We start from the raw sequence: 20,585 nt of genomic DNA, 5'->3' as shown, positions 1-20,585 counted from the left end.
TTTTTTATATTTTGTTCTGTGACGGGAGAGTGGTGGAATGCGTTTCCGTGAGTTCCCCGTCAAGGAGGATTGATTTTTTAACTCGCCGCCAGCTCTGTTCATGGCAGCATAATCGACGGTTGATATTTCGCCACGAACGACGGGAAGGATGCGGCGCTTCACAGGAGTGGGATAACAACGACTTCAACTGTACACGGAAGAAGCGAAAAAATAAACTCGAAAACAAAGAGACATTTGAGGGCTCTTCTCAAATTACTTCATATTTAAACATTCCTGGGTAAAGATTAAGGCATAAGCCATGCATTTAGCCATCAAAATGCCTTCAAGATTGCTATAGGCAATTTATCCAACTTAATAATAAGCTAGCAAAATTATAAGTAAAATGTGATACGGTTAAAAAGAACATAAAGGAAAAGAAAACATTGACGCTGATTCTGATGTTATTCACCAACAAAAATAAGACCGGAAAGGCTAATGTTGATTTGCTAACTGAAATCTAGTTGTTAGTCCACACTACCTGTATAGTATAACTCAAAAAGGGACAGCGCAATTCGCAAGCTTTAATGACCAAGGATGAGATTGATTCAACAATTTAATACAGGTAGCACAATAGCAGTCCCTGGGTGCAATCAAAAGGGAATTGACCATACCATGCCCCAGTGAGCTCTTAGCAAATGAAACCCAACAATGAGACTCAGGGAACATCAACGGAATTAACGCCCCACTTAAAATCACCTTTGAGAGGGCGGCGGGGGTGGTGGTGGAGCGCCACTTGCTGCTTGGTAAGGCCCTGTCCCTGTCCATGCTCCTCGAACGGCTTGACCCCCACTTCCTCCATATGGACTCATTCCTTCCACTGGGACCTCACCACCCATCTGAGCCCTACCATAGGTTTCTAATGGCACACTACCACTCATTGGCGCCTGAGGCATCCCATAAGCTTCGCCTGGATTAGCACCACTCCCCTGAGCCTGAGGTCTTCCATACGCTTCAGGTGGAACACCACTCATTTGAACCGGAGGTCTTCCATAAGCTTCTTCAGAAACCCCACTTGGCAGAACTTGAGGCCTTCCATAAGCATCCACATAACCACCAGGTCCACCACCCGTGGTAGAACGGGACCGAGCTGGATCTGGGCTACCATATGCGTTCCCATACTGGGTGGCAGCTAAAGATAACGAAAAGTATAATTTCATAGCTTCTCAGAAAGGGAAAAACATAGTGGCAAAAAAAAAAAAAAAACCACCTCAAAGTGACATTAGCTTTCTCTCTTCTCAATTCAACATGGAGTTTGCGAGAAAACCTATTAAGAACAAATGGAACTTTTCTAAACAGGAAAAATGCATATCCAAAGATAAAAAGAGGAGGAAACAACCATCAAGAAGGTCACACCGTATACAGTGAAGAGGAGGATATTTGTGAATTAACTTGAAGAGAGATGTTTAAGATACTAACTTCATGAAATGGTTCATCGAATTAAACTTTGTTTTAATGGAAGCAAGAATAAAGTGGATCACATAGACACCAAGGAAAAAGTAAAAAAGCATCAGACCAAATAACCAAGAACATGAAGGTGTTCGACAGTACTTTTTATTATCTTTCTGAGATGAGATCTGGCATACAGACATTAGATTCCTAAAACTTCCCCTGCTCTATTGATACTTTGGGTATATGAACATACAACAATAAGAGTGCATGTGTGGAGAGAGAGAGAGAGAGAGAGTACATCAAAGTTCATATGAGGGTTTAATCTTTGGGGTGGTGTTTTCTAAGATGAACCCATATAAGCAGTATTCTAAAAAGCCACAAGGATGTTCAACATATATTGATATATATCATTCAACATAACAGATAACAAGCAAACCATTAATGCAAAGGCATATAGAATCAACACAAATATGCATGAGAAATAGATTGCTTCATCTATGTGATCAATTTTAGGAAATTTACTTTTTTCAAAAAAAAAAAAGTTAGGACAGGCCAATACTAAGTTGAAGTGATTGGGACCACCTACTCACAAAAAGCATGTAAGATGAGGATCAAGTAAGCATAATTTGGAATATGTAAAAAATCCTTTAAGTAGGTTGATCACCGATCTTGTCTAAAGTCCATTTTCTGATCCAATTTTAAAGGTGATTTTTAAGAACAGAAATAAGATGAGAGAGAGAAATACCAAGTGCTCTTTTCTCAGCATTGAACACTTCAGCCCGAAGTTTTTCCACTTCTCTTGCCACTGATATTAAGTTCCTTTCCATCGCATGCATCTGCTCCACTTGCTCAATGTTCAAACCCTTTTCATACTCAAACTGAGCCCTATAACCAAAGATAAAAAAATAAAAAATAAAAAAAGAGTAAACACAACTTAAACAATTGAACAAAGTGATATTTGTCCTTATAGTTTTAGGGGTGTGCCAGGCCCATGCAATAAATTGAGAACACAGAGAAAGTAGTTCAATATCATATCAGGCCACATATCTGATTTTTTCTTTAAACTGATAAAAACAGATACCATACTTGAACTTGGCCCGAAGACCAAGAAAACTGCCTTGAAAAAGGTTTTTTCATTATTTGAAAGTAATCAGTTTAGCAAAATAGCCAATCAAAGAAAACAATGGGAAGAACCAGGGTAATCAACAGAGACAAGTTATGTTGGGAAACCTATGCTCACCGTAACCTCTGGTGTTCATGTTTTAAACTGTCAAGCTCATCACGCATTTCAGGTAAGTTTTCCTGGTCGGCATGAGCTTTCTTTAGTTCCTGATTAACCTTCTCAATTTCTGCATTCAGCTCCTGCCTGGACTTGACTAGCGCCTTTGCCTCCAAATGAGCCTCTTGGAGATCTTTCTTCATACTCTCTCCAGCCCGAAGGTCAGCTTCCATTTTTGCAATAATTTCCAATAGCCCTTTGATTTTAATGTCACCTTCAGTATGGATGCCCCCCATGCGAGCATGTACTCTCTGCATTTCTTGCTGGGTGGCAACAAGGTCCCGCCTAAGGGTCCCATGAGTAGCAGCCAGTCTTTGGTTTTCCCTTGCAAGGTGCTCCATCTCAGTGGCCTGGATGGCCATTTTCTTCTCCAAAATGTCAACAGGAGGAAGTGGGTCCAAAGGGTGATGATTCAGACCCGGACCCACACCAGGATATGGAATGTGGCGCATCATTCCAGGAGACTGGATTGAGTGGCCCTCAAAAGGTATTTGCCCTCTTGTAGCCATATCTCTTCAAGTATATTTGGTTCAAGCTATTAAAAAAGGGGCATATGAGCTGCAATATTTGAAAACAAGTTATGTGGTTAAATACATCAAGATAGAAAAAGCTCCTCTAAAGTTAAAAAAGAAAGGTACTGCAAATTGTATTACTTTCCATTTTCTTATTTCTCATAAGGAGGCAAGATGGGATTGGAGCCAAAAATCTACAGGTCTGGAGAGGGAACAGGTGAAATATCCAATTATTGTTAACAGGCAAAATGTCATAGAATGATCAACACCAACGTGAAGAAACAAGAAACTTTTTATTCTAACTGAAGTAGCAAAACCATTGAAGTATACAAATCCCGTTGGTAATTGACAAAACAAACAAGTTTTTAGTAATTTCAGTCGCCTCCAACAAAACAATAATTTTGGTCAGACATTCTACTTGTTTACTCTAGAACTAAAAATATAAGTCCACCAATTTCCCAGGGAAAGACAGAATATGCCTGCTATAAGTTCAATATTTGTGGGTAAAACGTCACACTTTTGTGGCTGTACCTATGCTCCGTGCTTCATGCCAATTATCTGAGAGCGACAGAAGGTGTAAAGCTCTATCCATCAACAGAATTCTTTATTCTCATTTCAACTAATCTAACAATGAAGAACACTGACAAAAAACAGTTAGGCCCTTTTAGTGCCCCTCGTTGGAAATTTATATCCCAGGAAAAGCTAGGACACGTTTCCAAGAAACCTTCAGATAAAATTTTATTAGTGCCTTTACAAGGAAATTACATGAAAAAAAAATAGAAATTTCCAAGAAAAATTAAATGGACCTGTTAGTGCATTTTTCTAGGGAAATAAATAAAAATTAATAACCAATATCATACATTACCAAACTTATCCGATAATTTTTTGGTAAAATAAAATGTCAAATACAAAATTGGCATGAAAAATTGCCTTGTACTAAAAATATTACCACATCAATTGTCAAATACTTATTCAAATATATGATTTTCTCGTTAAGAATTTCCAACTTAAAAAGTGTTTCTAGGAAACATGAGGCACTAATGGTATCTGAAAACATATTTCTACTAGAAATGTCTTTCAAGTGTTTCCTTAAAAAGGCACTAACAGGGCCTAAGTAAATTTTTTTTTGCAAATATTACGAAAGTCACTCATATTTTTTGAAAGAAAAAACTATATTACACACTGAATTGCTCATATATAAATTACTTGAAAGAGAAAACATATTACATACTAAAATAAGCGTATATAAATTTAAATTGGCAGTAATATGCAAATTCAAAATTAAAGCAAATTAAATTGTGTCAAAGTTGAGAAAATATAGGAAACACTTAATTTACCTATACAGCACCACCAATGATATTTGAAATTTCGGTCTAAGTAGCAGGAAAATTACATGCCTAGCACAGAAGAAAATTTTTAAAAAGGAGAAGGAAAAAGAGAGAAATATTTAGTTAAGAATCAATCTAACCTTAATCTGTTGAGTTATCTCGATCCACCAGCTGAACGACTAAAGCGGTTTAGCCTTTCAAGAGAAAAACCGTAAGAGCAGAAGAAGATTGGAAGCCGAGTAACCGGGACTGGGGAGGAAAGGAGGAGACGGAGACGGTGGTTTCAGAAGGAAGCTCACGGGTAGGGTTGGCAAAGAAAATCGAAAAAAAAAGGTGAGCACTGGAAGTCTGTCAGGTTACGAGAAGATTTCACAGGACGTAAAGGCTATCAAAATAAAAGACTTATTAAGGTGAGAAGCGCGTGAGAAGCGCCGCTAAGTATGTGAAAATTAATAAACATTAATCATTTTTCACAAAAAATGCCATAAATGCACTTGCTGTGGCAGCTCAAATTTTACCTATGACGTGGCATTTAACGTGGACAGACTAAAACTTATCTTTACCACGCCATCTTTCGTGGAGTCCCTTCCTCCGTTTGAGACACGAAGTAAATTATTAAATCAATGAAAATGGGAAAAAATTACCTAATTTGGATTATTTTATCAGATTGTTAATTTATTATTTATTAAATAAAATAATAAATAGATTTTAATTTATTTATTTATAAAAAATATATATTATTATTATATTTTTCATCAAATCCATTTTATCATATGATAAACTGCTAAATAAATGGTATATGAAATGTTATATAATATTAATAATAGCATATATTATATATTAATTATAGATAGTAAAATATATGAAATAGCTTATTATGTCCTACATATATTATAACATTTACAAACCAAATAATATACAAAAATTAGCCTTAAGGAGTAGAAAAACTTAACCATCTTGCAAATGGAAAATAAAATAAAAAAATAAAAAACAGACCCACCACATAGTTGCCACTTGGGGAGTCGAAAGACAGAAGATGGTGTAGCATGTTTATAATTTGGATGGTCAATAATTTGAAAATTACAAAAAAAAAAAAAATTGCCACAAATTTATTAATCTTTTTTAAATAAAATAGTTATATAATATAAATTTAAAAATAAACTAACTTAAATAAACCAAGGGAGAGAAGAAAAAAAGGAAAAGATAGAGGGGTATGGACGAATTTGAGCCAAGATGAAGAGGTTTGAATTCATCCATATAACTCTTTCTCTCTCCCTTGGTTTTTTCTCCATCCTTTTCTCCTTTTCTATCTCAAATATTTGGCCGCTCTGATACCATATTGATTTCTAGGTACAACATATAAACACAAAGACATCTAAAGGGAAACAGAAAAGAAAGAAGCTCTAACTCTTGGAATAACAACTTTAAAATAAAACTATAGTAAGTCATAGATTGTGACAAGGATGAAATTAGAGATGCAAAGGGTAAGGAAATGGGGCAGGGATGTTGGAATCAGAGATGTAGGGATATTGCTTTAGTTGCTTAGACTAAATCTCTCTTCTTTTAAGAGTCACTGGTTGCATTTTTTTTCTTCTTCTGTCGTTCAAGCTCCTCGAGTCAAGAGTCTTAAAACAATCTAAGCCAAGACTTGAGACTCACAGTTTATGATTTTAAGTTGCACAACTCCCATTTTTTTAATATATTATTTTTCAATTTCCTTATGCTAGTTGAAAAAATCGATATCAGATGAATTTGCAATTTACGGATTTGCAGAAGAATCAGAGGAAAAATATTGTCTTTGAAATTCTCTTCATTAATTTTGCAGATAACTACAAACAAGTGATTATAAATTCCATGGGGAAGCTTTTAACGAAAATGAAACAAGATGTTATAGAGAAGGGAACACTTGAAACTAGGGTTCTCTCTTGGGGTGAAGGTGAAGAATAATTTGTAGACCAGCTCAACATGGTTATGAGAAAGTGCTTGAAGCAAAAATTCATCTTAAGAATGTAATTTTGGGGGGTTAGTGTACTTTGAAAATACAGTAGAAAGTGAAAAAAGTGAATTACTTTTTTTGCACTGTCAAATATTTTTTTGTATTAGTGTGCACAATGAAAATTTTAGTGGAAAGTAGAGAATGAGATTATTAATAAATACTCTGATAAATTTAACTTTATTAAGATACTTTTATTTTTTATAATTAACAAATTAAGACAAATAAATTACATAATTTATCACTCTTAAATTAATAATATAATATAATATTTAAATTAATGAATATAATAAATAAATAAATAAAAGTATTTTATTAATAAATAATATAAATTTACTTTCAATTACCGAAAAAAAAGAAACTTTTAAATAGAGGGAAGACCCGGTTGCATCAAGTTCAATCTATTGAGATATCGAGGGTCCGCGAAACCCATGGACAGTCTCTCCCAATGGCTGACCAGGGGTAGCAGGTAGCAGATTTCTGGTAGGCGGCCGCCTCCGGGGAGCCGCTCCGACTGAAGCTCGTCATGGGAAAATCTTTACATCGGAGGAAGATGCCTTTCACATGAAGAAGACGCGAGGAAACGGTACGGACGATGGAATGGCGGCCAGGCTGAGCCATCTCGGAGGAGTTCCTCGAAAACTTGCCTTTGCCCGCGTCTTGTCCTGTCTTCTCAACTTCATTTCGGTTCTCAAATCGGAATCCCTAATCCGTCTTGTTCGAGATCGACCAATGGGGAAGTCTCTCTCGTCACCGTCAGCAATCACATGTCTATGTGAGTCCCTTTTCACGTTCCATCTAGTCAGAGAAACACTGGTTTGATTTGCAGCTTGCAAGCCAAAATGCCCTGTGCACCCTGCATTTTTCCCATGTTAGTCCCATACTTCAGAAGCTCATCACCTGCTTCAGGTGACGCTAAGTCCTGAGCCACTTAGAAGGTCGCACAGACTGTTCAAAAATACTTTTTTCTTTTTCTTTTGAGGACCAGTTTCTGGTTGTGCGTCATCTCTCTTTTTATTTATTTTTATGAAACGACTTAATTGAAACTTCTCTGCTGGGATTTGGGAAGATGTAATCTAAGAGACTAGACTGCAGAGGGAACTGCATACCCATAACCAGGGGGGCAGGAATTTATCAGAAACACATTGAACGAAGCTTTGGATTGTTTGAGCAAAGGATCTTAAATTTATATATATTTTAATTTTCCTGCTATTTTACTTTTATATGTGTTGATTTACAGAGAAAAAGACATAAACATAAAAGATATACTTCTTGAATGAGTTTTGCAGACAATCCAGTCGAGACCCTCGATTTATTGTCTATTGAGCTTCACGATTCCTGCAGTAATGGAAATAAAAACATTTTATTTTGTTCTGCAATCTGCAAAAGAATCAGACGATACAGGATCCTCTTCTAAACTACAAATGAAATCCCACAGATTGTATTTACAGGCCTCAGCCGATCTATGATGATACAAGCGTCCAGTGGAATCAAGCAACAATGAATAAATCAAATAATGGACGACGAAGGATCTGTCCGTGTACAGATGAGCTCAATCAGACCATCATCACCCTGAACTCCTCGAAGCTGAGGACGCCGTCCCCGTCGAGATCAAACCGACTGATCATAGTCTTGCATTCATCAACCGTTTTGGACTCCCCAAGTCTGCTGAGCATCCTCTTCAAGCTCTTTGGCGTGATGCATCCCAGCCCTTCCATCTTGTACATACCAAAAGCCTCCACCAAGTCCTTCCTCTTCTCCTCTTCTCCCTCCACCTCCATCAACCTCAAGAAATCGTCCAACCCTAGCAACCCATCTCCGTCGGAATCGTTGGCCTCCACCACGGTCCCTGCGTCCTCAACCGACAGCTCCTCCCCTACGCTCCTCATGCAACTCCTCAGCTCCTTCGGAGATATCTTGCCGTCTCCGTCCAAGTCAAAGTATTGGAAGACCCGTTCGAAGGGACTGCAGTAGGGGGCTTCGGGGGTGAGAGCGAGGGGGCGCTTGGCGTCGTTCTTTCTGGGAGAGAGCTTCCGGCAGAGCTTCCCAATGGCAGATTTCGGCGAGGAGGCCGTGCTTTTTTCTGTTTCAGGAGAAGTAGATGAAAAAGCAGGGGATGCAGCTTCTTTCTTCGTGCACAATAGTACCATGATTTTAGAATTCGAAGTTTCTTCAAATGATTTGAAGATTGCAAACGCTTTGGCGCAAAATAAATAGAGGCAGCTAGAAATACGCAGAGAGGCGAAGAAATAAATCTTATCTCTTGCAGATAGAATCGCCAACTTCTCGGATGGAAGAACATAGTTTCGGTTGTTAGTATTTATACTTTTTTCCCGCGGGCGCCGCGCAGCTGTTTCATCGTGAGAGAGCGAATTTGGAATCGCTCTTTCTGGGAAATTTCCTGTAAATAAGAGAGGAGGAGACGAAAGGCTGGAACCGTACCAGTCTTCAACGGATGGGGAAAAAAAATAAAGGGATAGGCGAGCGACCCAACTCACGATTTTGTCGAGAAGTTCAACTCCGTGTTAAATCCCTTTGGATAATTCTTCAGGGGAGGACCGAGTGGACGACCCAGTAACGGTCAAAACCGCCGTGGAAGGCGTGTTTTTTTTTTTCTAAGCTCGGATTCCTCTCGATCCCTTTCGTCCCCACTTCTTCTCACCCGTTCCTGTCCATGTTAAAAAACAGGTAAACTTTACGATAGCAGCTACAATCATGGCGGCCCCGAATAGAAAAAAGAAGCCAAAAGGCGATGATTCATACGGAATGTTGTTTCGTCTTTTCTTCCTGCTTTTTACTCTTCTGGGTTCTGAAATTACTCGACGGCTTCGCATCAGTAACTCATCACTCATTCCCTCTGTTTAATTTCTTCTCAGAAAGAAACAAAAAACACAAATGGTTGACAGCCATCGATTGCATTAGATCCGTGACTTCAGCAGTTCACACTTCAGCGTATAAAGCAACACAAAATTAAAAGTGAACTATTTTCGAGCATAAAAAGGCCACTCGCGTACAAACAACTAGGGCTTCTAGGGCTTCCGCCATTAACAAGCCTTCTCCGCCTGAGTCGGACACACGAAGAGGCGGTCTCGTGTGTTTTTTTGTCATAATCTTACAGTGGTTGGATGCTTCTTTGATAAACCGGCGGCGGTGAGCCCATTTCTTCAGTTTCCTTTTCTGCTTTCGCTCCTGTTTCCTTGGACCGTTGCTTTGTCATCTGACATCAGCCGCAGCAGCTTCGAATCACCTCACCTGAGATGTTTTCCTTTTTTCTAATTCATTATCGTCACGAATGATTATCCCTAAAATAAATGGACGATCAATGCCGTCCCAAGAAAATAAAAAGCAAAAAATTATTTCTTTGTATTATTGGATAAGATTCGCGAATGAGAAACCAAAAGCCGCCAGTAGCCGCGTCTCCCAACTTGGGGGAGAAATTGCGGAGCATTATTTATTTAAGAAGTGGATAGATTTGACAAAGAAGAAAGCTACGATAACCGACCATGATAAACATGAAACAATCAATTAGAATTTCTTCACGGACCGCTATCACCGACGTTCACCTTCAAACCTGCAGAACGGGAAAAAAACATAAAAATTGTAAAGGAAGCCAATTGCGGCACAGCTGCAAAATTTATAGAAAGTTGGTTTTCCACCTGGTCGAAGAATTTTTTTATTTTTTTTCCTGTGTGTAAAAGTCAAAATTTGGGTGAAAGAAGGAAGCAATTTGAGAGAAACGGAGAAAAAAAAAAAAAAACCATCACCGACGTTCACCTTCAAACCTGCAGAACGGGAAAGAAATAAAACTGTAGAGGAAGCCAATTGCGGCACTGCTGCAAAATTTATAGAAAGTTGTTCTTCACCTGGTCGAAAGAAGGTTTTTTTTTTTTCAAAAACCTGAAAATGATTCATTGGGAACTGTGCATGAAATCGCAATCCACTTTTATAATTTTGTAATAAAGATTGCAACCTTATTATCACAAAACATGTTTATCCTGGTTGAAACCCAACTCTTTTGAGATTGACCTAACCGGCATCAACTCGCTCATACCTCACTGTGTGAGCCATCACCGTGTGTTCAATTTCTGCACTAGACCGAACTATAGGATTCTGATTTTTACTTCTCCAACAAATCAAACTTCCTCCTAAGAAGACAAAATATCCAGAGGTTGACTTTCTGTCCAGTTTAGACATTGCATAATTTGCATAAGAGAAAACCTCATCTTTATATGATTGTTAGGTTTAAAGAAAAAACATTTTTCCTAGTGGTCCTTTCAAATACCTTCAAATCCTTTGTGCAGTTTCTAAGTGTACTTTTCAAGGACGTTTCATAAACTGGCTCACTACACTTACTACAAAAGAAATGTTAGGTCCAGTAACTGTTGCATAAACTAACTTTTCCACTAACCTCCGATCCTGTTCTGTCATTTAATTCATCACTCTACTCATTGTGGAGATCATGTCGCACTTCCATTGGGGTATCAACTGGCTTAAGTCCAAACAAACCATACTCTTGAAGCATATCTGTGAGATACTTTTGTTGTGTCATAACAACTCCTTTATTTTTCGCAACTTCAATGTCTAGAAAGTATTTTAACGGTCACAAGTTTTTAGTTCAAAAATGTGTAGAGAAACGAGACTTTGTATCCTCTATATTAGAAATATCACTCCCAGATAATATAATGTCGTTTACATAAACCAAAAACACCACAATTCCAGAGGACTTTTTCATCACAAACAAGGAGTTATCATAATGACTCCTCGAGAACCCCATAGATACCACAACTTGACTGAATTTTTCAAACCAAGTACGTGAACTCTGTTTCAGCCCATATAAGAAGACGTTTTTAATGTCTAATTGACGTAGGGACCACCCTTGATTCACAACAACTGAGATCAAAATACGAACAGATGACAAACAAACAACAGGTGAAAAGGTTTCAAACACATCAATACCAAAGGTTTGAGTATACCCCTTTGCAACCAACCGAGGTTTATACCGCTCAATAGAATCGTTTGCATTATACTTGATAGTATAAATCCAACGACAACCAATAACTTTGGCCCCTAATGGTAGATCACACAGTTGCCAAGTGCCCCGATCTATCAAAACATTCATTTCAACATTCATAGTTGGCTTCCAATGAAGAGACGAAAGAGCATCCTACACTTAAGAAGGGATAGTGCAGGTAGAAATAGACAAAACAATTTTTTTATAGGAGTCAGATTAGGAACAAAAAGACATAAATTGAGATAATAGATACCGCGTACCTTTACCTTTCCTGCCACCCTTCTTGAGTACAGTAGGACGATGTAGATCATTACCTCCAGGATTTTGAGACGAATTAGAGTCATGGTTCGATGAGAGAGTCAATGGTGATACTTCTTACCGACGTTTATATACTTGTAATGGTTTCTCGGTAGTGACAACTTGCGACGGTCTAACAAACTCATCAATTAGTACAAGGATAACTGGTGTCTATTCAAGAAGACAACAAGATCAGAAAGTAAAGACATAGAGGAAAAGAATGACACGTGCATATGTATCATTATTGTCCAAGCTACCTGCAGTTAATGGCGATCCTTACGTTAAACTACACCATTTTGCTAAAGGGGTAAAGACACACGATGTTTGATGAATAATTCCATGTTCTTGACTTAATACACGAAATTTATGACTCATTATTCGAGGCTATTATCAATACGCAAGATATAAAGCGAAGCAGCAAATTGATTTTTTATTTCATTGAAGAAAAGTTTAAAAACATCTAAGGCCTCAAATTTTTCCTTAAGAAGGTAAATCCAAGTACACCTACTAAAATCATCAACAAAGGAAATAAAATACCTATGACCAAACTGATTAGTTACAAAACAAAGACCTCAAATGTTTGAGTGTACAATCTCAAATAGATGGCCAATTTTATGAAACGATACTGGAAACGAACTTATGTGATGTTTACCCAATCGATATGACTCGGACTAAAAAGAAGAATTCGAAGGAAAGTCTAGAAAGACTTGAGTCAATTTTGTTGCAGATGGATGACCTAGCTGCAAGTACCATTGTAGAGGATAATCTACGGTATATAACGCATGAATATTATTATGCTGATGGTTCTCTGATGGTTCTCCAGGTAGTATAACTCATCTCTCTCACGAGTGAAACCAATTGTCTTCCTCATCGTGAGATACTGAAAAACACAATGAGTAGGATAAAATGTGAGAGAACAATTCATTGACTTGGCTAGTAGACTAACCGATAACAAATTTAAAGGAGACTTGGGGACAAAAAGCGTTGACTAAGGAAACAAAAAAAGAAATAGGAGTAATATTGCCTACTCCTCGAACAAGAAGAGGTAGAACCATCTGCAAGTTTAACATGTTTGACACACAGAAATTCTTTTAAATCGGAAAACAATGATAACATACATGACATGTGTCTAGAGGCTCCAGAGTCAAGAACCCAGGATGATGACAAGTGAACATAATAAGTTGTCATACTTGAGTCAACACTAGTAGAACTAAGAAATGAGATGGAAGCATGAACTACATATATTGAGGTCGAGGCAACAGAGATTCGGGTCATGCGCTAAGTAATCTATTGTTGCATCTCATCTGGAACACACGGTGTAATTGACATAAAAGAATCTAAACTCCCCCTTCCACTATCAGGAGTCGTAAAATTAACACATACAAACTTCCTAAACTTAACCCACATCAGTCAGAATAAGGATTATTTCTACCACAATGAACAGACTTCCTTTCAGACTTACCATCACCACATCCTCTACCTTTGCCTGAACCCTCTCTACCTCGGCCTCTACCTCTAGGGCAATCTGTAGATGCTTATATAGTGTTAGAAGCATTAAAAGCAGTGACTTCCATTGTCTTTTCTTTTACTTGCTCCAAGTACAATAATACTCTCAACCCTCATAATACGATAAAAAGTGGTAGAAAAAATAAGAATTTTTTCTGAATCTAACATCTAAGCTTTAATAGTATCAAATTCAGTACCTAAACCATCCAATTTTTTTGTAACAGACGGTTGATTTTGTTGTTTTCTCAACTTATTCTCATCTATCGTAAACAAATAATATACATAGATCTCTTGCCATATGCAAAGGAATGCATTATAATATTCTTTAATAGTTCGATTTTCCCTTTTCAACACAAAAAAGTCTTATAAACTTGAGAAAGATTACTCTTTTATGCATATCAAGATTTTAGAGTATAATCGCCTGATTTCTAAAAGTATAATTAATATTATTGATAATCCAGGTCATAACGTGATTTTTTTTTTGTCTCCTAATGATCATTTGGAGGCATTGGGGAATCATCTTGGATAAACTTCAACTATGTTTTACCCTTTAAGATACATTTCGACATACTTGGCCCATTTAAGATAATTAGGCCCTGTCAATTTTTCTAATGTTATCATTTTTTATTTTATTTTAATGTAATCATGATGATATACTTTCCTTCAAACCCAAAATTTTCTCTAGTTGGGGTATAAAATTCTCCTGTTTCAGCCATAATACTGATATTTGATCACAAAATAACCAATTTAAGCTTCCAGACAATTTCCAAATTTATCACAAAGGTAGACCCTCCTCACAAAATTAGAGTTAGGGCACAAAAATACGATATGCGCACTTCAACATTCCAATAACCAGCAATTCACAACTTTTTCAACAAATATCATGGAAAAGTAGTAACAATTAGGGTTGATGTTATCAATTGGGTGATGACATAGGCATCCAACACTGGGTTGGTGACCTAGATCTCAAAAAACCCAATTAGGCCAATCAAAGTGTAAAAAATCCTTCAATGATTCATAAAGACTAGTAAACCTAAGGTTATGGTTGAGAAAAAAAGAAAAAATATTTAACTTTGATGAACCAACATAAAAAAACTTGTAGTTTTTTCTCCTTACAACGGATCGTCCTCTTAAAAAATGGCAAAAATCTGTAGTAGAATACTACCAACAACGATCTACTACTCTAATACCATATAAAAATTAAAATTTGGATGAAGGAAGGAGAGAAAATTGAGAAAAAAGGAGAAAGGAGAAGAAGAATTTTCTAAAGAGCCTGAAAAGGCTTCATTGGGAACTATGCACCAATTCCCCAACTTCTTAAATAAGTGTTTTAAGAAATTATAAAAATGCCCTTATACACAATAAACCTTTATTTCCTTAACTACATATCCTATGTACATGAAAATTTAACCACTGATATAATTTAACCATTGGAGTAATAAAATAACCAAAATACCCCTAAATATATTTTCTAACATTCTATAAAATAAGAAGTCATGATCATTATTTTTATAGAAGCCCTTCTCAACTAATGTTATCATTTATAGTATGTAGAAGGGTTTTATGTATCAGTACAAGCCAAGCCCAAGCTACATAGAGAGCCAACTTAGCTTAGTGCCACCCCAACATCTAGGTATCCGAAATAATTATGTTTAAAAAATAACCATAAAAGAGCATGAAAGATACACACATTCCAATACAATTTGATATACATTTACTCATTTTTTTGTGGTTTTTGGAGCAGTTTTCTGCTCAGAAGAGGGGACACCCCACTCCCCAAACTGCTTTACACAGTAATTCTTCGTACTAGTTTATTGGAAAATGTTAAGTGACTTACATGCGATGTTACAAAACACAAAACAAGTCTACACATGCAACTTTTACTAACAAGTTACAATCGCACTTACATCTCCAGCTTTGCAAAATGTTTCTTACCATTTTACATTCCATTCAGAGTGACCACAATTTTCCGAGGAGTTGCCTGGTCCCTATGCTCGCACAACCATATTCCCTGAAAATTACAAAAAAAAAAAACAAGAAACATTTCAAGAGATGATGCTTTCCTGCACATAGTGAGTCAATACCACTGAAAACAGCAAAAATGGAACCATAATCTAGACATATCTAGGCAATCACACAGCCGGTCTTGAAAATATGCAGCTCCTAGGTACAGTTGTAGAACAAATGTGGGGCCAAAGCAATTCTAAATGCAGACACTAGCATCAAAATCTTAGGTGATGACAAACCATTATAACTTTTTACAACTGGTGACAAAGGAATGACAACCCTGCTCAGAGAAACCCACAACCTTAAGTCTAGCAGACATTCACCTAGATAACCTTTGGCTTCATTTACCTGCCAAGTTCCCATGTTGAGACGTCCATCGGTTATTGGAATCCTCCATAGCCAGAGAAGAACAAAACCAATCATGTTAGTTCTTAATGAAAACAAAATGTCCTAGAAGTAACATGATCTGGGGAAATCTTACGTAAGAGCGCAACCGAACATTGATGATTTGATGTGCGCTGGCATATCATCGGGCCCTGCAAAATCATTATGTTCAACAAACTTCTAATCGCTTTTATGGAGGATCTTTTTATCTACATCCTTACTTTTGCTATCCACAACCTTATGCATTTCTTTTTTTTTAAATGATTATGCATTTCTTTAACAGTTATTTGCATTATATTTAATATTAGACAGCATCAGTAATTTATTATAGCAGGTGATGGATAACCAACAAATACATCTGAAGAACATTTGTCTTAGAATCTAACTTGCACATGCCACCAACAAGAATTTTACCTCTCAACATAACACATGCCTACAAAGCTTTTGAGTTCACTGCATTGAGGAATGACGATAAAGGAAACAAAATACATTTTCCACTGATAAAAAAGACATCAATCAAAGTTTTGGAAACGACTGTTTAAGCTACATTGCAACTTTTACAGTACAGTACATTTGACTCATTCAAAAGGAAATCAAGATATCGCACCTTCCAATGTGTGCCGCCATGGTGCAGATCGCCCCTGAACACATATAATAAACAGATAAGTCCTTCATCTCAAGGAAACTACTGAACTCATATCAGTCAGAAAGAAATTCAAAATACAAACCTCAGGAACTATCCGGTTTAGAAAGGTCTCAGTGTCAGCCTGAACATCCGAGTCATAGTTCTCATTTATGGTTAGGGAAGCACTGGTATGCTGTACTGCAAGTATATAAGCCATGTTTCAGGAGACAAATGCATCATACAGTGAACATAAAAAGAAGTCAAATTCATGGCTTACAAAAAAAGTGAGCAAGGCCACATTGGAATCCAGATAGATCTTGCTCAATTTCCCCCAATACCTAGCAAATTACAGAATAACTGATTAAAAAAACAGAGTTGAGAACAAGAATCAGTTGCACATGCAGCTGGAAGACATAATCGGAAACACGTAAAGCTTATCAATTCAATCAACTTTAGGCAGCGCACTGGGCTTAGCTGAAGCTCAAGCTCAACTCATACAAACCAATCTTGCTACTAATTTTGTTCACTACGTAACTAGTTGACAACAAAGGCTAATGCCATGGCATGCTTGCCCACATAATGCTAGAACCTTGTGAATCACAAAAACCGAAAAATATTAGGTCTATAATACTAAGCATAACTCCCATTTAAAGAAAAAAATAAATAAAGGCATAACCCTATCTGCCCACCAAAAAAGAAACAATGTAAGATAATCTCCCATAATTTTCATTCTTCAAGACAGTTTGGCAGATTAACTACTGGTCAACTCATCTTTATCCAGCATCCTTATCCTTACAACATGGAAATTACCAAACTATGATCAATCAAATCAAGCCAAAGGGATCTAAAACTTATAGATACAGACTGTTTTATCTCTTAATTCACAAGCTCCAGTTGGAGAAATGGTCCACAGAAAATGACATTTAGACGTGTAATGCCATTTTACTGCTTAAGTTGTCTTAAAAATGCTCACACCTTATATATTTAATTATGTGTACATCTAGTAAATTGGGATACTAAAGAAAAATAAAAAAGTTAAAAACTCAAAAAATGTTTATAAATTATAAAACGCATTTGTCATAGTTGATATACATCTTAACAAAGTCAATCCTTCTTACAAAATGATGATATTAAACTTAAGAAGAGAAACAAGAAACAAGAACCCCATACACAGCGTGAATCCCAACAACCAAAAAAGAAAATGAAACATACCTTCAATTTCCAACTAATAAGTTAGAGATAGGTTCCCATGGTACAATGAGGGGAGCATTGCGGACTCCATCTTCCACTGGCATCTTGATATCCATTATTTTTTACAATCCTTTTGAATGTGGATTTAATGTAACTAAAGTTCAAATTATGAGAAAATACATGAAAAGTAAAGCTGATAGAACCCCAAATTATCTCCCTAGCTTTTTCTCAATGAACAACATGTGTCCACCAAACTGTTTGATATGCACCAAGCTCTCATGACAACTATAGAAACTTTGGCACCAATGGCAATTGGCTGACAAAATAGGAGTTGAGTTCTGTTAAAAGACCCCCATGTGTGTAGGGGTAGCATGACTAGTAAATAAGGAGAAATTCCAAAAAGATGACATAGAACTGTAATTATGCAAGCTGGTGTATGTCCTTTTATGTCTTTTTCCTTTTGAATCATGTAGCCTTAAGGGCATTGTATTCATTGTAAACGTCTTCCCACAACTAAAAATACAACCTTAAGGCATGGGGTAGAGCATTCGAGCCTCTTCTTCTTAGCTCAAATTCATCCATACACCTCTCTCTCTTTTCTTCTTATTTCTCTCCAATGGTTTCTTCTCTCCTCTCTTCTAAGCGCTAGATTTCCTCTCTTCTCTCCTTCCCTTGAGATATCTTGCGTTTATGTGTTGGCCCTAGAAATCAACAAAAATTATGAGAAAATACTTGAAAAGTAAAGCTGATATAACTCAAGTTATCTCCCTGGAATTTTCTCAATGAACAGCATGTGTTCACCAAACTGTTTGATATGCACCAAGCTCTCATGACAACCATCGAAACTTTGGCACCAATGGCAATTGACTGACAAAATAGGAGTTTGAGTTCCAAACAGCACATTGTTCTTATGTACAGCAAATATCCCATTCCATGGAAATTATAGTCACAAGAGTATTCTGCATTGATATCCTTACAAGAGTCCAAACTAACACAAAGGAAAGAACATCCAAACTAACACAATGGAAAGAACATATACAAAGTTAGGTACAATTTCTACCAGAAGAGTCAGGTGGTAGACATTAAATTTGAATACCTGAATCATGTGAATGGAGCATTATAAATTGAATATGAAGCCAAAAAGAAGAAAAATCAAGTTTCTTAGTTTATTGCTTCCTATCATTCGTTCTTCCCTGTTTGAATGCCCATAAGAAGAGTCTAAATCAAGTACTCCGCAATTAGCCAAAGGCAAAATCAGTGTCAGAAGGCAAAGATAAGGTCTCATGGATCTTCTATTCAAGTTAACCTCCTCTCTAAATAGAATGGAATAAGTTATTTCATATACCATTTTATTCACATTTGGTATATTAGTATACGGTATACCAGTAAAAAATTATAAAACCATGCAAAGTACAAAAAAATCTCATTATCATATGCACTGAAGCCTAAGAACGATGTTATTCCAATGCATAAAAAAATCCTTAAAAGAATATCACAAAATCCTTAGAGAAAAGCACTTGAATTATTTTTTTTTATCTCAAACATAATTTACTCAATAAAAATTTACCTAATTATTCTTATATAATTGAGTAATCAATTAATCAAGTACGGAATAACCCTTACCCATTTTATGTTCCATTTCATAAACGGTAAAAAAATAATCGAGTAAAATTACTCACGTGCATAACTGGATAATAATTTTTGTTCCATTTAATAAAGTATAAGTGGAAAATCGGATAAAATTGACACCCATACCTCTCTCAGCCTCAAAAGTGATGAAAGTCCGTTTCTCATAGATTACTGTGTTGTGAGATTTGGGTAATCTGTTCTCATTCATATTCTATTCCATAGAAGCACTTGTTTGGTCATTCATCTGAGCACGACATCACCATCACATAACCATATCAAGCATAAGTAGAAAATAACATACTCCAACAGAGAACACTCAAACGTCTGCCTTATGAAAAATGCGCTACATCCAGATTTATGTCCCAGACCTACCGACTGAACACTTAATTCCATGATGCAAGCATGTCTCTACGGCTATACTTCAGAGGGTAAGCTTGACATTGTTGATCACAAAATATCCAGAGATAAATGGTAGTGAAAGGAATAGCCGCTCTCCCGCACATGAACAGCAAATTACACTTCTGAGCCGCTTGCCAGTGTGCAAGAGCAAGAGAAAAACAGAGAATCTACATGCTTACGCATTCACTGGACCAATTTTAATCAAGAGACAATTTCTCGTTTCGTCAACTAGATTCAACTTCCAGATACCTGAAAATTTTCCTCGAGCTGAAACTGGTCCAGCCCAACCCCAAACAGGTGTGAAGTAAACACTCACTAAACCTGGTAAGTTCAATCAACGAGATCATTTATTGAAAGATTCTAATGCACATAGGCACTTTCACTGAAAAGAAAACTCGCCAGATACAATTCATTCCGATAGTTACCAACTCTATTTCCCATGAAACCGTCTTCAAGGATCCTAATCAAAGATTCTACCAAAACCCTACTCACAAAACAAAACCAGTGGACAACAGCTCCCATAAAGTCTATAAGAGCCAGAGAAGCAGCAGATAAAGATGAGCTGAGGAGAACGCAAAATCAAAAAGTGGAAGGGCCGGAAGGCGAGGAAACTACCTTGGGGGTAATGAGATGACACCCACGCCTCTGAGCAGGAATCACAACCGTTTTCTGAGCCCATTTAGCAGCCATGGATTCCCCACCTTTGAGCGGGACGTTAGAGACGGCGGGAGAGAGCTGGGATTTCACCCGAATGGGAACCGAAACTGGCTTTGCTGAGAAGCCAAACGAAGCCCGCATCCTTTCTGGTACACGAGGGCCGTGGAAAATAAAGTAGTGACAGACGTACGGTAGGAGCACGAAGAGTACGAGGAGCCGTAGTAGAAATAGGGAAAGCTTGAGTAAGAGCACGGGCACGGCTATTTTCATCGCTCTCTTCGAATATAGAAAGAAAATTAAGTGAGCTTTCAGCATTTGGTTTTCGTGACATGAGGCCTG

At 37.0% G+C, this 20,585-nt stretch overlaps 3 protein-coding genes across 4 annotated transcripts; all 3 read right to left on the bottom strand.

The window, feature by feature from the left end:
* Positions 1–422: 422 nt before the first annotated feature.
* On the bottom strand, positions 423–4,888 carry LOC137945830 (protein FLX-like 2). 2 transcript variants are annotated; one of them, XM_068791877.1, is made up of 5 exons: positions 4,688–4,888; positions 4,557–4,616; positions 2,669–3,265; positions 2,174–2,313; positions 423–1,168 (listed from the first exon to the last, which is right to left on the bottom strand). In XM_068791877.1, exons 3-5 carry the CDS (start codon positions 3,214–3,216, stop codon positions 732–734), a joined length of 1,125 nt encoding a protein of 374 aa, XP_068647978.1. In that variant the 5' UTR covers positions 3,217–3,265; positions 4,557–4,616; positions 4,688–4,888; the 3' UTR covers positions 423–731. The 2 variants fall into 2 exon arrangements, with proteins under 2 accessions (XP_068647978.1, XP_068647977.1); XM_068791876.1 differs by lacking the exon at positions 4,557–4,616.
* A 3,091-nt stretch (positions 4,889–7,979) lies between these two features.
* LOC137946511 (putative calcium-binding protein CML19) lies at positions 7,980–9,073 on the bottom strand. Its single transcript, XM_068792841.1, has 2 exons — positions 9,039–9,073; positions 7,980–8,941 (listed from the first exon to the last, which is right to left on the bottom strand). Exon 2 carries the CDS (start codon positions 8,688–8,690, stop codon positions 8,097–8,099), a length of 594 nt encoding a protein of 197 aa, XP_068648942.1. The 5' UTR covers positions 8,691–8,941; positions 9,039–9,073; the 3' UTR covers positions 7,980–8,096.
* Positions 9,074–15,045: 5,972 nt separating this feature from the next.
* Positions 15,046–20,466, bottom strand: LOC137946183 (uncharacterized). The gene is made up of 7 exons (XM_068792394.1): positions 20,205–20,466; positions 16,648–16,708; positions 16,474–16,568; positions 16,353–16,386; positions 15,843–15,897; positions 15,710–15,752; positions 15,046–15,365 (listed from the first exon to the last, which is right to left on the bottom strand). The coding sequence occupies exons 1-7, from the start codon at positions 20,385–20,387 to the stop codon at positions 15,294–15,296; spliced, it is 543 nt and encodes a 180-aa protein (XP_068648495.1). The 5' UTR covers positions 20,388–20,466; the 3' UTR covers positions 15,046–15,293.
* Between the last annotated feature and the right edge of the window lie 119 nt (positions 20,467–20,585).

The sequence above is a fragment of the Aristolochia californica genome, unplaced genomic scaffold, assembly GCF_029961685.1.
Source record: "Aristolochia californica isolate CCGP_79_NKW_82.1479 unplaced genomic scaffold, dmAriCali1.0.hap1 SCAF_12, whole genome shotgun sequence".
Lineage (NCBI taxonomy): Eukaryota > Viridiplantae > Streptophyta > Magnoliopsida > Piperales > Aristolochiaceae > Aristolochia > Aristolochia californica.
Note: the sequence above shows the minus strand (reverse complement) of the source record. Positions and strands in the feature narration are given on the sequence as shown.

Coding starts and splice junctions, on each gene's coding strand:
- LOC137945830 (XM_068791877.1), bottom strand. CDS start 3,216: ATGGCTACAAGAGGGCAAATACCTTTTGAGGGCCACTCAATCCAGTCT. Junction 2,314..2,668: donor CATGAACACCAGAGGTTACG/GTGAGCATAGGT, acceptor CTTTGGTTATAG/GGCTCAGTTTGAGTATGAAA. Junction 1,169..2,173: donor TGCTGAGAAAAGAGCACTTG/GTATTTCTCTCT, acceptor CGTTATCTTTAG/CTGCCACCCAGTATGGGAAC.
- LOC137946511 (XM_068792841.1), bottom strand. CDS start 8,690: ATGGTACTATTGTGCACGAAGAAAGAAGCTGCATCCCCTGCTTTTTCA.
- LOC137946183 (XM_068792394.1), bottom strand. CDS start 20,387: ATGCGGGCTTCGTTTGGCTTCTCAGCAAAGCCAGTTTCGGTTCCCATT. Junction 16,709..20,204: donor GTCATCTCATTACCCCCAAG/GTAGTTTCCTCG, acceptor GTAATTTGCTAG/GTATTGGGGGAAATTGAGCA. Junction 15,898..16,352: donor ATGGCGGCACACATTGGAAG/GTGCGATATCTT, acceptor ATGATTTTGCAG/GGCCCGATGATATGCCAGCG.